This window comes from Peromyscus maniculatus, chromosome 7 (assembly GCF_049852395.1).
Source record: "Peromyscus maniculatus bairdii isolate BWxNUB_F1_BW_parent chromosome 7, HU_Pman_BW_mat_3.1, whole genome shotgun sequence".
Lineage (NCBI taxonomy): Eukaryota > Metazoa > Chordata > Mammalia > Rodentia > Cricetidae > Peromyscus > Peromyscus maniculatus.
The window spans coordinates 10,156,315-10,171,790 of record NC_134858.1 but is presented as its reverse complement, the minus strand read 5'-3'; the positions used below and the strand labels follow the sequence as shown (position 1 = coordinate 10,171,790).

At 43.8% G+C, this 15,476-nt stretch overlaps 1 protein-coding gene across 1 annotated transcript in view; it reads right to left on the bottom strand.

Moving 5' to 3' along the window:
* Window positions 1-15,476, bottom strand: part of Maml2 (mastermind like transcriptional coactivator 2) — a 325,754-nt gene that overhangs the window by 7,348 nt on the left and 302,930 nt on the right. The window contains exons 3-4 of the mRNA XM_006992794.4: window positions 5,401-5,604; window positions 450-561 (exon numbers count right to left, since the gene is read on the bottom strand). Coding sequence (XP_006992856.1) covers window positions 450-561; window positions 5,401-5,604 — 316 coding nt within the window. The remainder of the gene's footprint in view (window positions 1-449; window positions 562-5,400; window positions 5,605-15,476) is intronic.

Genomic DNA, 15,476 nt, shown 5'->3' with positions numbered 1-15,476 from the left:
GAACATGTGAGCACAGAGCATGGAGAGTACTGAACATGTGAGCACAGAGCATGGAGAGTCGTGAACATGTGAGCACAGAGCACGGAGAGTAGTGAGCATGTGAAGTGAACATGTGAGCTGAGAGCGTGGATAAGCAAGAACTCATCACAGGACTAAGTGTGTTCTTTTTGATGGTGGAGGGATAAAGACAGAATCTCACACCATAATCCGGGCTAGCCTGGAATTTACTATGCATCTCAGGCTGGACTGGCACTCACAGTGGTCCTCCTGCCTCAGGAGTGCCGGGATCATGGTGTAAGTCGGGGTTCTGCATGTCGTTTGACCTGAGTTGTGTGGAGTTAGTGGGAGGTTTGTCAAGATGGATTACCCCGATTGGGAGAGAAATAGTAGAAACGCAATAGTTTTTCCTTTTCATGGTTACGGTTTGCATCAGTTTCGAGAACTCTTACCAGAATACTGCGCAGCTGGCTGCAGGCTGCCTGGATTTCTTCTTTGGTCTTTGTAGTCTGGGGGCGGCCTTGTCAGATGCCGGCTCATCTGGTCCTGAGGGGAAATTTTCTCCTTGAAAATACAAATGAAAACACTGAATTTGGTGAACACTTTTTCATTTACAGAAGTCTGTACGACGTTCAAAAAGGTACAAATACAAGAGCAATTTTGTCTGGGCATGGTGGTGTGCGCCTGGAATCCCAGTGCTCTGGAAGCAGAGGCAGGAAGGTCACAGTTTGAAGCCAGCCTGGGCTATCTAGTGAGAATTTGCCTCAAACAAACTGAACTATTCCTCACCGTGGGTTTCAGATTATGATTTATTTGGTGGTGGAAATTCCGAGACGGATCTTCCGACTGGAATCACTTCCTAGATGGAAGTGTCATTTTGCTCCTCCACAGACTTCAGCTCCTGCTTTGTGTCTACTGAGCATGCTCGCCTCCTTCATTTTGTAACTAGACTTCAGTGATAACAAAATGTCTGTGGGTTTGGGGGTGGCACTTCGTGTTTTATGTTGTAGCATGTCTGATGAGCATTGGTGTCTATATGTAACTCTGTTGTCATAGACTTTGGAAAATAGTTTTTGATATAAAATGGAAAACACCCAGGCTTTCGGTGATTTGATCTGGCAGTTCTGCCTCTTCTCCTCAGAAGAGATGTCAAGAGATTTACTGGAAGTATGCACAGCGCTTCCCTTCTACCTGTGCTTAACAAATCTTCGAGGTAAACGTGGTTATTGTCATGTAAAAGAGGACATGCAAGTTGCATTAGGCTAAGGAACTTGCCCAGAGCCACACAGTAATACAACAGATGCCACTTCCAGAGTTAGGGACGCAGGATCCTTCATGCCACTCAGTACAAAGACCTTCTCAGTGTCCTGCTTGAAAAACAGAATGTTCCAGAATCAGCTACCTTTAGATTCTTTTATAGATGAGTTTGGGTGGTAAGAGAGGAAATAGGGACATCTGTTTATTTGGCCAACGCCTTGGCTGACCTTCAGGAACATTCCCACCGCTGTCATTACTTAGAGCAGCAAGGAGCCATTGCTGTCTCTGGATGGCTGTGAGAGAGCCAGGTGACCTAGCCAAGTGGAGTCATGTCCTAGACTGAGGAAGTAGCTGTTACCCCATAGCTGGAGAGGGGATCACACAGTGACCTTGCTTGTTTTCAGATAAAATTACAAAGCCGCCTGTTTGGTCTTAGTTTATCATGACATCAGAATAACCCTGTCTGAGGTTGGCATGTGTTAAGACTGTATGTTATACAGGGAGCAAGATGCCCAGCTATGCCCCTCCTACCAGCTCGAGATAGGGATTCCTGCTTTTTCTCTTTCTTGGTGTGCTTTGGAAACTTTCTGGAATGACTTCAGTGTAATTCTGTATACACTATAAAGCAATATCCATTTTTAAAGATAAGAATAATTGGCATAGGTAGAGACCGAGGACTGTAATTATAGGAAAGTCAATACACAGACAACTGTAACAGACAGATGAGGCCATTAGCTGGGGCCAAGCGTGCGTTTACACCACTCAGACTCCTCACAGCTTCTGCTCAGCTCTGACATTTCCTAGTGGGATGTGTGTTCTCTAAAAGGGGCAGGAGAGAGCCTTAAAATAACAACAAAGCAAATCCATTTCTTGTTTCTAAGAAAAAAACAAACTTGAAAGACTCATAGAGTGTTTTTGGACACCAAGTAATTCATATAAAACATAATTTTGATGAGCTAAGCATAAATGAATCAGAAACATATGGATCATGTTTCTTCTTTTAAACTTGGGTTTACAAATTAAGGGAAAAACTGGTCAGTGAAACTCTTTTTTTTTCGGGGAGGTGTTGCCCAAACCCTAATTGTTTAAGAAAGCCTGGGATCTTCCACCAACCCAATGTGTCTTTGAGCAAGCAACCTGTTGTAAACACTTGTGAAAACTGACAGTTCTGATTTTTAAGCCAAGAATGGGACTTTGTGAAATCTCTTTTCCAAAAAGCATTTTTCATGTGTAATTGGGTGTTACTACTGTTTGTATGATGACAGCGTCTGTGTGTGTGTGTGGGTGCATGCGTGCCTGTGTGTGTGTGTGTGTGTGTGTGTGTGTGTGAGAGAGAGAGAGAGAGAGAGAGAGAGAGAGAGAGAGAGAGAGAATTAGTCCTTTATTCCCAATCACAGACTGTATTTCAAATCCAGATTTACTTATTATATCTTAAGCAGTTGACCTTTTCTCTTTCCAACAGATCAGTTGATTTGTTCAAAGCCTTAGCATATACATCTCCAAAAGCCCGGGATTCTTAATACTCTACGTTCCCAAGCGAATTAGATCAAAGAACCTTGCCTGTAGATATAACATAGACTTGTCACGCTACAGACCAGTAAAGTCTGGACTCCAGCACTGAAGGGAGGATGCTGCAATCAGGCTCCAGTGTAAATTCACACCTATCATGGAGATCACCTCTGTGTAAAATGAAACAAACTTTTCATCATGGCCCAACCTCTCTTGCTTCAGTGATATCTGTCTTGCTTTGGTTTCCTTAGCCATAAAAATGTAACATTTAGGAAGTTCTAGGATCTTTCATATTCCTCCTGTAAGGATGAACCTTTTTGTACTGCAAACCCTCAGCATGGTGCCTGGCACACTGGAAGTATATAGTACGTGTTAGTAATGATGATCAGTGTAGTAACTGCTACTCATCTTACTCGTGTGTGTGTGTGTGTGTGTGTGTGTGTGTGTGTGTGTGTGTGTGTGTTTCACTGGTGGGAGAATGGTAGAGAGTAAGTCTAACAAACTTTTATGAAAAAGACGCCTCTATTTAGGTGCCCATCTGGCCTTGCCAAGGCCTTGGATGACTACAAAGCGTATGCTAATGTAAAGGGGCATCAAAGACTCCTTCTTCCTGGATATGCTAAGGAGCGTAGGCACCCGCGATGGCATCCAGACAAAGAGAAGTGTGGAGGCTTTGTAACCACCACAGAAAGTGCAGCTCCCGTCCCGTTCATCTCACCACTGCCCTCTGCACCTGGCCAGTCAACAGCCGCTCAGTGGAGCCAGGCCAGCACCATTGCCAGGCCCCCAAGAATGTGTGTCTCGCTTTTCATCAGGGGCTTTTAATTGAAGCAGAAAACCCGGAAACTCCATCTTGTAAAACTAATCAAATTTGCAGTGTCCATGGGAATAATAAAAGTCTTGCCAGGAAGTCCGCTTGAAATGGCACGTTCTTTCCTCTTCCCCCTTGTTTCTAGGCTATTCAGGTTATAAAGATGAAAGACAGGGAAGAGGAAGGAACAGGTGTGAGCCCAGATTTCAGACACCTGTAGCATAAGCGCTCACACTTGTCTTTCCTTTAAAGACACATGTGACTCCTACATTTGCTATTAGTTTTACCTAAAACTAACCAGTAAATACAAACCAGAGCTGCCTGTCTTGGTCTTTGGTCTGCTCTCTGCCTAAAATGGTGGACTCTATATTAAAATACTGTGTAGTCTTACCATGTCAAAGCCAAATTTTAACTCATTTGGGGAGGTAATTTGCCAGATTTCCAAACTGGAGCTGGACATTCTCTCCTACTGGCCTCTGTTTTTAGTTGGATGCAAATCTGAACACATTGTTTCTTCTTTAAAATCAGTTGCCTTTTAGGTGATGTGACTTAGCAAGCCTCTTCCTCTGGCCTCCGTGTCCTCCACTCCTCCATCCTTGGCCACACTCTGTGTCTTGACAGTATGTCTGTCCTTTGTGTCCCTGAGCTATGAGTGTGCTGATCTCTGGACCAGGATGACCCCTACTCTTCCTCCCAAATCCCTCCTCACCTTCTGATCTTTAGTAGATGGAACCTTTTCTCTGATGCCATTTCTAGCAATTTCTACAGCATAGCAATTAAGCATATGCATTACAATAGTCTATTCATTTGATGTCCACAGTGGATTCTGGGCTCCATTAGGGCAACAAGAGGAAAAGGAACTATCTTGCTTGTGGCTTGTATTTTCATGATCTTTCAATATTCATTGAATATTCATGGTGTTTATAACACTTGACATTTCTGGCTGTTTCTAAAAAGGTTCTTGAGTATAAAATGATTTGGTTGACTTTTCTCATCTGCAGTGCTGGGGATCAAACCCAGGACCTAAGGCACACTGGGCAAACTCTCTACTGCTGAGCTGCATCTCCTGACCTTGCTTCCCCTTTTCCTTGGGTCTGCTAGCCCTCAACTGTTTGGCTTTGTCCCTTTTGATTTCACTGAAAGGAGAGGGTGTGGCAGTCTTAGTCAGTGGAGTTTGGGTCAGATGATGTCTGAGGATCCAAAGGAATGAGTAGATAAGTACTGAAGCAAGGCTAGAGTTTGGGTGGTGTGTGGGGAAAACAACCTTGTGGTTCTTAAAAGGTCAGGCCAACACGGTGAACAGGGAAATTTATTTAAAGTGTCTTCTTAAAAACAGACCCCCATTCTGAGATGCTTTGTTTCTTGGGAAGCCAAATCTTGGAGGTGAAACCCCATGCTAGCCTTTAAAAATTCCCTTTAAAACTTGTGTGCCTCTCCAAATCAGTTTGGAGTTGCGGTGATTCAAGTGCAGTTCACTCTTTCCACCCCTTGAGGCTGGGAACAACTGAGATTTCATTTGCTTCATTCAAATACCCTGCTGGCCACAGACATTCCTGGACTGGGCAGGGCTAGTCATGGAGGGGCTGTGTACTCCATATGCTTAGCAGCTGGTAAATCAGGTTTTTTGTTTTGTTTTTTTGTTTGTTGGTTGGTGTCCTCCCCTGCATTTTAAATGGCTGGATTTAGTTTCTCTTGCACCCACTACACCCTCACTGCTGTCACATAAGTAGATGAAGAGAACACAGCAAGAAAGAGAAGTGCAAAGGGACACTTTAGATCTCCAAGGTCAAGAAGTTCACACCATAGAAGTTAGGAGATAGCTTTACCGAGTCAGCCAGAATCTGCTGCTGCAGGAGAAGCTGCTGCTTCGGCTCCATGGCTGGCCTCTGCAGGCTCTGTTTCTTCCCCATCATTTGCTGATTCAACAGAGACTGCTGCGAGTTCATGTAACCACTTGCAGTGCTTGGATTTGAGCAGGAGTTGGGACTTGGACTGGGGCCTGTGCTCTGGCCTACCACAGTGTGTTGATCCTGAAGAAGAGAACGGAGCAGGGAGAGCGACTGTGAATCAAATCCGACCCAGGGAGCACAGAGATATTAAAGCTTAGATGCCAAACAGTTTCGTCTTGCTGGAGATCAAATTTGGTTAATGTGTTGCACATCTGGAGAATTGCTTTTGAAATGCAGAAGAAATGGTTGCATAACATGCAAACAGAGCAGGTAGATGAATGGTGGCATTGGATACACTCCCATCTGACCCTTACGGTAGAGTCTCCTCATTTCAGGAGGGGTTTATGGAACCTCATAGAAAATTACCATGAAGATACACAGTAATGCCCTCAACTTCTCAGAAGCAAAAGCACCACACAGCAACACCATTTGAAGTCAGTGTGCATTTGTAATTTCTGATCCGACTACAAAAATGGGGCTTCCAAGCAGACAGCATGTGCCTACAGCAGATCAAAACAGGAACTGTCATGAAGCCTGAGTACTAGGATAGTACACCATTCTTGGGAATTATCTCCTCCTTTATTCCATTTTGTAAAATGTTATCCACTAAGCTCTTTTTAAAGGAGGAGAAAGCTGTCAGTCTGAAATCCAGTACAATTGGAAACCTGATCGTAATAGCTTCCTCAACAGCAAAGGGATCTAGGATAATCATAAGGAAAGCCAGACGCCAAAACTTAACCCACAGGACAGTCACAGCATTCAGGGCTTTCTGACATTTATCCAATTCTCCCCCAAATGAGCAAGAACTTGTGTTTCCATCTCAGTTTTGCAGATGAGATATCTGAGCTGGGGAAGACCCTGGAGCTGTAAGTGTGAGAGTGGAGGAGGGTTTGAAGGCAGCTCAGCCGGACTGAGGATGCTCCCTCTCAACTGCAGGGTGATGCTGCTCTGAGCTGAGACCGTCACCACTGGAGAGAGACCTTTCATGAGCCATGTACCCACACAGTCATCTTCCTGTGCCCTGCTTTCTATTTGAAATCCATATGGCCCTTGGGAGTCATTGACTCCCATGTGTCTCACAAGCCACTGCTGGGAATGCGGACTTGAGGACAAGCGCTTGAGAGTCCCTGGCAGGGTGGCATAGGGGAAGATCTGAGCTGAGTGTCTGGGGGGGAAGCAGAGTTGGAAATACATGGGGCATCAAGGGCTGAACCCTTGGGGCTCCTCAGATAAAGGAGAGGGAAGCAGAGTCTGTGGTGGGAAGAAGGAGACAGGGCTGAGGAGTGTTAGGACCCCTGGAAACGGCAGTGGAAGGAGGCGAGCCCAGAGAGAAGGCGCTGGAAGCAGAGCTGGACCTCTGCTCTCTTTCACCCCGAACCATCTATTCTAAGACATAACCTGAAGTTTTATGCAAGGCTTTGAGAAAAAATATTTCGTGTCTAAAATAAATGATTGGCAAACAGGTGGGAAAAACCCTGCAGGCAGGACTGTTTTGATCACTTTGAACGGCTGTGTAGTGAACAAAAGCAGGAGCTCTAGGGAGCGGCTCATCCCAGGCCTTGCCTTGGTTCGGGCACTTATTAGGTAAGAGGTCCGGCAGAAGCGAATCAGCTTTCCTTATCTGTAAGATGGGGACAGGGACGATGACGATGGTACTGAGGTAGTGACATCACAGACTCCCTGTGAGAACAAGAGGGTACAATGGCTGGCTCCCAGGAATGCTACCAGGATGCCCACGCATAGCTATTATGATATTTCAAGAGTGCATTTTTATTTTTATCTCTTTACTTTTGAACAAATAAGTCAGTCCTCACAGATCACTGAAAGCTGTCTGTGACAAGTTTATCAGAGATGCAGAGTTCAGCTGAAACTGGAAGGGGACACATACATCTGCACCCCCAGCACACACATGAGCTCACCACATACACTGGTAGGTTGTCCAGACACCAGTGCAGGGCCCCTCCCCCATGAACAATGGCAGCCCTAGCTGGACTCAGAGGGTTGTTAATAACACAAAAGAGGAGAACATAAAATTGGGAGGGACAGGGACTGAGCGGTAGATAGATAGGATCAAACTGCATTGCATTAATGTATGAAACTTTCAAAGAATAAATGAAATGTGATTTTAAAAAACTAAAAGAAAAGAGATGGACAGTGTGTTTGGTGTTGGCAGGACTGGTGAGCTTCGAAATAATTTCCAGAGAAATCTGGAACGACACCCATCTCTGAGATTTATAAAAGTGTGCATGCCAAGAAAATGCAGCTCTTTTTCTCTCTAATCAAACAGATGGACTGTTCTAAATTTAGTCTCATTCCTAGACAATACCAAAAATATTCTAGGACCCTTTTCCCTAGAGTCTCAAGTGTTGTCCAGATTTGAAACTAGTGCCCTGGTGTGGGGGAAGGAGAGAGATAAGTCCTTTTGGAAGTTTGTGGATTTTTCCCCTTTGAACTTGTAGCTCACAGACCTTACCATGATACTCTTACACACTCCTTCAGTTTGTGATTGAAGTCACATTTAGCTGCTGTCACATTTTCTGCCCTTATGTTAGCTGTGAAACACAAGACACCTCCTTCACAGACATGCCTTCATTGCCAAGATGTTGTGCAAACTTCAGTACATAAAATATTTTGAAAGAAAAATATGCTCCAATGCAGTGGCTCTAGGTTCCACAGCCAGCCTTACTGCTTCCCCCAGACTGAGCCATGAGAACTCAATGCCGTGGCTCTGGGTTCCACAGCCAGCCTTACTGCTTCCCCCAGACTCAGCCACGAGAACTCAACACCATAGAAGTCACCTGGTTCCCCCCCCCCCAATGCAGCCTTCCCTCTGGAGGGCTCATGAAAGTCACAGTAAAGCTGGCATGCCCTCAGCTTCCACAGTTGTGTGTGTGTGTGTGTGTGTGTGTGTGTGTGTGTGTGTGTGTGTGTGTGTGTGTGTGCGCTTGTGTGGCTGTGAATGACTCACGCCATTTCAATTGATGGAGTGCTTTCTACCATAGAGAACCCGAGAGTCTAGAGAAGTTGGAATCAAAGACTGATTCAGTAACAAGCACAAACACACAACTGATTAACATAATTAAGTCCCACTTTCATTCATGTTTTCTCCTGTTTTCAGCTCTAATGTTTGATGCTAACCTACCCTGTCTTCAATTCCACTTAGTATGTAGTCACAGGTTTTCCTACCTGTGGTGTACATGTATGTTAAGATTATAGGTGTGCACTCTCACATCCAGCTTTAGAATGCACGCACACACACACACACACACACACACACACACAATTTTCTACTTTAATGTTTTTAGTTTATAATTTAGTTACAGCATTTCCTCTGTCCCTTGCCTCCCTCCAAATTCTCCCCACTCTACTTCAAATTCATGACCTCTTTTTCAGCAATTGTTATTGAATGCTTATATGTATTTGTATACACATATATGCTCCTAAATATAGCCTGTTGTGTCTGTGTAATTTTACTTGTGTGTATATTTTCAGGCATGACCATTTGGCACTGGACAACTAACTGGTGTGTTCTTCCCTGGGGAGACCACTTCTCTCACCCCCAGCTTACCTCAGTTGCCTGTAGTTCGTGGTGTAGGGGTTGAGGCTGCAACTTAGAATACATATTCACCAAAACAGTTTGTATGAGGAAAATGTAGAGGCAAAGCTTGGCAAATGGATCTTACTTTAGCAAAGAATCTCATCCATTGTGGCCAACACATGAGTAATCTTTCTAAAAGATGCTACAAGATAAAAATGATGTGCTTAGTTATGTGTTTCCATGTGAAATAAGGATTCTGTCTGTCAGGGAGGACTGACTTTAGCCCAGGGTGGGAAGTGGGTGGATTAGACAGCAAGTAAAGGAATCCTGCATTTCCTTGAGAGACAGTGGAGACGGGAGGAGGGCTCATCGGCTTTAGTCACTGCTAAAACAGTTTTGTGAGCTGTACAGACACACAACAGCATTTACAGAGGTCTCAAAGTTTGAAAATAAGTATTGTTCTCTTGTTATTTTAAAAATAGCTAAAGAATATTTGTTATCCTATGCATCTGATTAAAATGGCTTTCTGTGTCTCTAATTTACAAGGAGGATATTTAATGATTTTCCCCTTACAAACACGAAGTCCTGCAAGTTACTAGAGATCCCTGGGAGTGTTTTGGCTGGGATGACTACCCTTTCTTTTTCTTGGCTTCCAGAGCTAGGCATCTGCAATTTGCAAAACAAATTGAAGATAAAGTGCCCAGCTGGGCAGGACTGTACAGTAGAGCTCACAAACTGGTTTGCAAGTCAATCCATCTTTCTTCTCTCCTCCCTCCTTGCTTTCCCTGTCTCAATGAACTAACTGCTCAACTGTTTCCTCAGGCTATTCATCTTAGGCACTGTCTGCTGATAAAGCCATTTATTTATCTCTCTGCCCGAGAAACAAGCTGCCTGAGCTGTTCTTTCGGGTCCCCTCTCGCTGGCAAGGCTGTTCCTTCAAGCCATTTATTTGGGGTTTACGTGGCACGGTGGCTGTGGGCAGCTGAAGTGATTAACTGGCCTGAGTTTGACACAAGGACAAGGACTGCAGAACGATTTGTCAGGAGACGACCTGGGATGGAGTTTGGAAACCGAAGAACTAAAAAGACAAGAGACTCCTGTCTCAGGTTGGGGACTTCAGGACTCAGTTTCAGGGCTCAGCAAATGACACAGAGGGCACCATAGCCACTGGCCACCCTTTTTTTTTTTTTTTTTTTTTTTTAAGTAAATTCAATGCCACCAGAACAGGGCCCTGCACTTTCACTTACATATTGTCTTTGCTGCTTTCACATTATAACGACAGAGTTCAAGAGTTGTGGCAGAAACCTCATGGTTTACAAAGACCCAAATATTTACTGTCTGGCCTTAACAGACACGTTTCCTGCCCCTTGCTCTACTTAGCCAAGCTATGCTAGAAACTTTGCTCTTCTACATTAAATGGGGGAGTAGAGCAAACTGAGTAACACTATCATGACATGTGTTTCCTTTTGTGACACCCTCACCAGCCCCCAGCACGCATGGCATATGTTGGGAATGGAAGAAACTTACAAAACTCCACATTTTAGATGAAGATTTTGTCCCCAAATCACATTTCTAACCAAAAGATGAAGAAAATCTAAATCCTGGGAAATGTATTACACAAAATACCCACTGGCTGCAGAGATGGCTCTGTGGTTAAGATCACTTGCTGTTCTTGCAGAGGTCCTGAATTCAGTTCCTAGCATATACCTGGTTATTCACAACCACCTGTAACTCCAGCTCCAGGGGACCTGACACCCTCTCTGGTCTCCATGGGTACACACATGCACGTGGGTGCATGCACACACATGGGCACACACATGGTACACATAAACTCATGCAGGCACACACACGCACACATTTTTTTTTTTATCTAGGGGAAAAATTCATTTGCTTAAGAGGTCTGCAGCTTGCCTGATAGAAATGACTCTTTAGGTGTGTGTGTGTGTGTGTGTGTGTGTGTGTGTGTGCATGTGGCAGGGTGGGCATGGTAGAGGAGTTTGACAAGGAAGGGAAATGTATTGAGCTTAGCATTTTTCTTTGTCCTTTGATGTAGTTCAGGAGGTGGATGCTTTTCCTCTGTAGGCCCCCCCAATCCCCCACCCCCCCGGCCTGCTCAGCAGGAAAGTCTGAGCCTGAACGTGTAGTCTCCGCTGTTCCACTATGGATATGAGGCTTCCTTCAGATATCACCTAATTTTCAAGTCACCGGGACACTGCATCTATTCTCAGCCTTTGGGGTGGACAGCTATTATGGGTTGGCTGTGTGAGCAGGTCCATGAGGAGGCAGCTCTGGATGGACTTGGGCCAGGAACAGAACATCAGTGGGTCAGGGTGGAGTGGGAAAAATGTGGTCACTCGGGAAGGAATGAGACATTTTTCTTAAATGAGAAATGTTTTAGCTTTAGAAGGGCTCTTTGTGGTGGGCCTGAAATTTCTGCTTTGTAAGTTGGATTTTGGCGCTCCGTCTCTAGAGCAGTGGGTCCGAATGTGTTGTTTGATTATGTTGCCCTGTGAAGATCTCACAAAGCCACCAGCTCTGCCCCCCTCTCACCACCACGAATACAGAAACAACACTGCTCTATTGTTTCAGGACGTTTATACATTCCCTAAATGTGTCCAGACCACCTTCAGACCTCAGGCTGTGAAGTTCACCCTCTGCTCATCAAATATTTGTTTTGAGCATAACGATACATCTTAGAGACAGAGCCACCAGCCAGGGACTGGGTATTTAAATGCAGAGCATATGGGGACATTTCTCATTCAAAGCATAATGGTCCTATCGGTCTGGAACATTCCTCCTCTGCTTCCCCCTCCCAGCTGATGCTGATTTTTCCTGGGCTCAATTCAAATGTCTATCGGGAGGTCCCCTCTGACTCCCCAAGGCTGAGGTGGGGAGGTTTTTCTGTGTCTGAGACAAAGGGCACTAGCCTGGGCCACAGTGCTTGTCACCCAGTAGCACAGTGACTCCTTAGTTTATGCCTCTTTGTCTTCTAGCAATGTGCTTGGGTGGCTGTGGCATGTTCATCAGGATAGTCCCTGGGCATGGTGGACTCTCTCTCTAAATGGTTCTTGATTTAAAAAATGTGTATGAATGAAGAAGGAAGCAGCTCAGATGGAAACAAGGGCAGAATTCTCCATCATAAGATCTAAGGTGGCCCCGTGCTGATTCTCCTCAGTGATCCCATGGAACTAACAGAGAAGGGAAAGTCAAGGGTGGAAACAAGGGTTTTTTTTTTAATTTTTTAATAAATTTAATTTTAATTTGCAGTTTCCCCTCCCTCCTCTCCTCCCAGTCTCTCCCCTAAACTCCCTCTGTTCCACCCCAAAAGGCTAGGCTCACAACCAAAAATATAAGTTGCAATAAGGCTAAGCACCTCCCCATGTGTTAAGGCTGGGCAAGGTGACCCAGTATGAGGAGTAGGGTCCAAGGTCTTAATTTCAGTGTTTACAAATTGGTGTGTTACCACGGAGAGCCCCTGTGAAAAGGTGCTTGGAAGGGTGGGAGGAAAGGTAACTCCTGTTTCCTACAGCAATGACATCAGAGATGGCAGCGGTGGCGGCAGTGGTGTGCAATCTGAGGTAACTGCTCCCATTAGGAAGCTGTCAGTGTTTGCAATTCAGAAGCCCAGGTCATGTATCAGAGGTCTGACATCTCACTTAACCTCTATGATAACTACATTTTCATTATTATTCCATTTTTAAAGATGAGGAGATAAAAAAAACTTGTTCCAAAAGGCAAATACACAGAATATCCCTATTTTCTAAAAGTAGTTTGAAATGTGGGCAGCAGACGTAACTGGCTGAAATCCCAACTCCACTTTTCAACAATCTGTATGGGGTTAACAATATCACCAGGAAATTTAAAAGACCAAACAGCACAAAGTGAGTAAAGTTCTTAGGATGCATCCAACTTCAGATAGACATTAATCTCTCTGCTTAAATTAACCTGATAGTTACTGCACATCATTTAGCTACATGACAACCAACAAAACGATATGGAGTTGATATTAATTTCAGATATACACCAATGAGTAATGATTACTCAATCCTTTTCACTTAATATAACTAGACATTATCAACACTGCTTCTACCAAATGAAACAAGACTGGGAAGTTGTATTTGTGGGCAATTTTATCATTGGTAGACTGTATCTCGTAAGTGGTGCAGACATTATCCCCTTAAATAATGGTGCCTCAAATGATTGCTGTGGGGCTCTATGATCACGTCAGCCTTTGCCTCACAAGGAGTGTAATGTTGGGGGTTTATTTGTTTTCATTTCACTTTATGTGGGTGTTTTGTCTGTGAGTATGTCTGTGTACCAATAGAGGCCACTGGATTTTCTGGGACGGCATTACAGATCACTGTGAGTATGGGTGCTAGGAATTGAACCTAGGTCTTTGGAAGAAAGCAGCTGATGCTCTTAACAGCTGTGCCATCTCTTTAGCCTTTTTTTTTTAAAGCTAGAGTCTCATACAGCCCAGGCAATTCTCAAATTTACTATGTATCTAAAGCTGACCTCGAACTCCTGACCCTCCTGTTTCTACCTCCTGAGTTCTGGACCATCACAGATGTGTGCCACCACACCAGCTAGCACAGACAGTGTTTGCTCTGGTTGAATACAGTTCCAAAGCTCACATTGAAACTTTATCCTCATGCTGGTATTAAGAAACTTTATCCTCATGCTGGTAGGGTCTCTTGAAAGATGATGGAGTTCTGGGGGCTCCACCCCTGTGAAAGCACTAGAGTCCCCTTCTACCTTCTTCTGTCTGCCTGAGAGGAGACGTCACCCACAGAAGAGGTCTCTGCAGACAGCCATGTTGGTACCTTGACTTTAGAGATGCAGTTCCTAGTCTCTGCAAGTGATGGGATGGTGGTGTTTTAACACTGCAGCACAAATGCACCAGGCATTGAGGAAAGCTAATATAAGTACATTCTTGTAGGAATCTGTTCCTGCAAACTATGAACCTTGCTAATGTTAGTCTTGCTTTATGATCTTATGTTTTTCAGCTTTTTAAAAATGTTTTTCAGCTTTAAGATGTGAAGTTTAGATTATAATCTTTAAATTTTAATCTGACAGAACAGTTGAAATTCCATTTGTACTCCATTAAGTAAACAATAAATACCATTGGGAGAAAACAGTTCAATTTTTATTTCTCAGCTGAATCTAAAATATGATTTAACACCATGGTGTGCAAAGCTCTTGACTCTATTAGTGTGGAGTGGTAGTGCATACCTTTAATCCCATCATTCAGGAGGCAGAGCACAGAGGGAGGCAGATTTCTGTGAGTTCAAGGCCAGCCTGGTCTAAAGAGGGAGTTCCAGGACAGGACATGACAGCCAGGGTCTACACAGAGAAACCCTGTCTCAAAAAAAATCAAAGAAAAAACCAAAGAGGGGAAAACCAAAACCAAAACTAACCCCTCCAAACAAACAAACAAACAAACAAACAAACAAACAACAAAAGTTCTGCCTCTAATCAAGTAATAGATTGATTCAGGTGGGGTGAAAAGAAGTCTTTCTTTTCTTTCATAAATGAACAGAGGCTTGCAGTGAAAATGCTGGAGAAATGTACTGAATGCCAGATATATTCACACACACAAATGCCAGAAAGCATTCTACACAACGTAGAATTGTGTAGCTCTGGTACTAACTTTTAAGTGATTTTTAAAAATATCTATAATGTCTATCTTCTCCTTGATTCTGTATTTTTAAAAAAGCCAAAAAAAAAAAAAAAAAACCCCAAAACAAAACAAACAAAAATCCCCTACGATTTTCTAGGGATAACTTTTAAGTCTTGATTCTCTGTTCTGTACTAAAATGTACAAAACAAATATGAAATAATCTACACATGTTAATGTATTTCCTCTTAAGAGAAATGGAGGACATATTCAATGTTATTTTCACATTTACCGTATGGATCCCCAGAGGCACAGGCCATGCACGCTGACTGGTCAGCGTCTTCATGTTCTATGATGCCTTTGATAACCCTTGAGTCCTTTACTGTGATAGCCACACAGGACATTAGGAAAGAGCCATGTGTTGTCTGTTACCCACAGCACTAAAGTTTCTCCTGGACTAGCAGACAAGCCACTGCAATGTGCTGCAGTGGGACTTCAGAAAAGCCAGTGCTCCTTAAGACTCCAAGGGACATGCTTCAAAAGAGTAGAGACTGAATCAGTTCCCAGAAAATCAGGTTATTTACCAAATCTCATTGATGCAAATTATACAAATATATTTTTAATCTGCAGGGTACCACGGTAGCATTTTAGAGAAAGGATAACCTTGAATAAAAAGTCTACTCAAACAATAAGGAAGGTCAGGGCTTTTTTGGTTTTATATTTTGACTAAATCGGCTGCACAACTGTCTACTCTGCTGTTACTTTGTAGCTACAACGCTAGAAAGAATAGGAAGAATT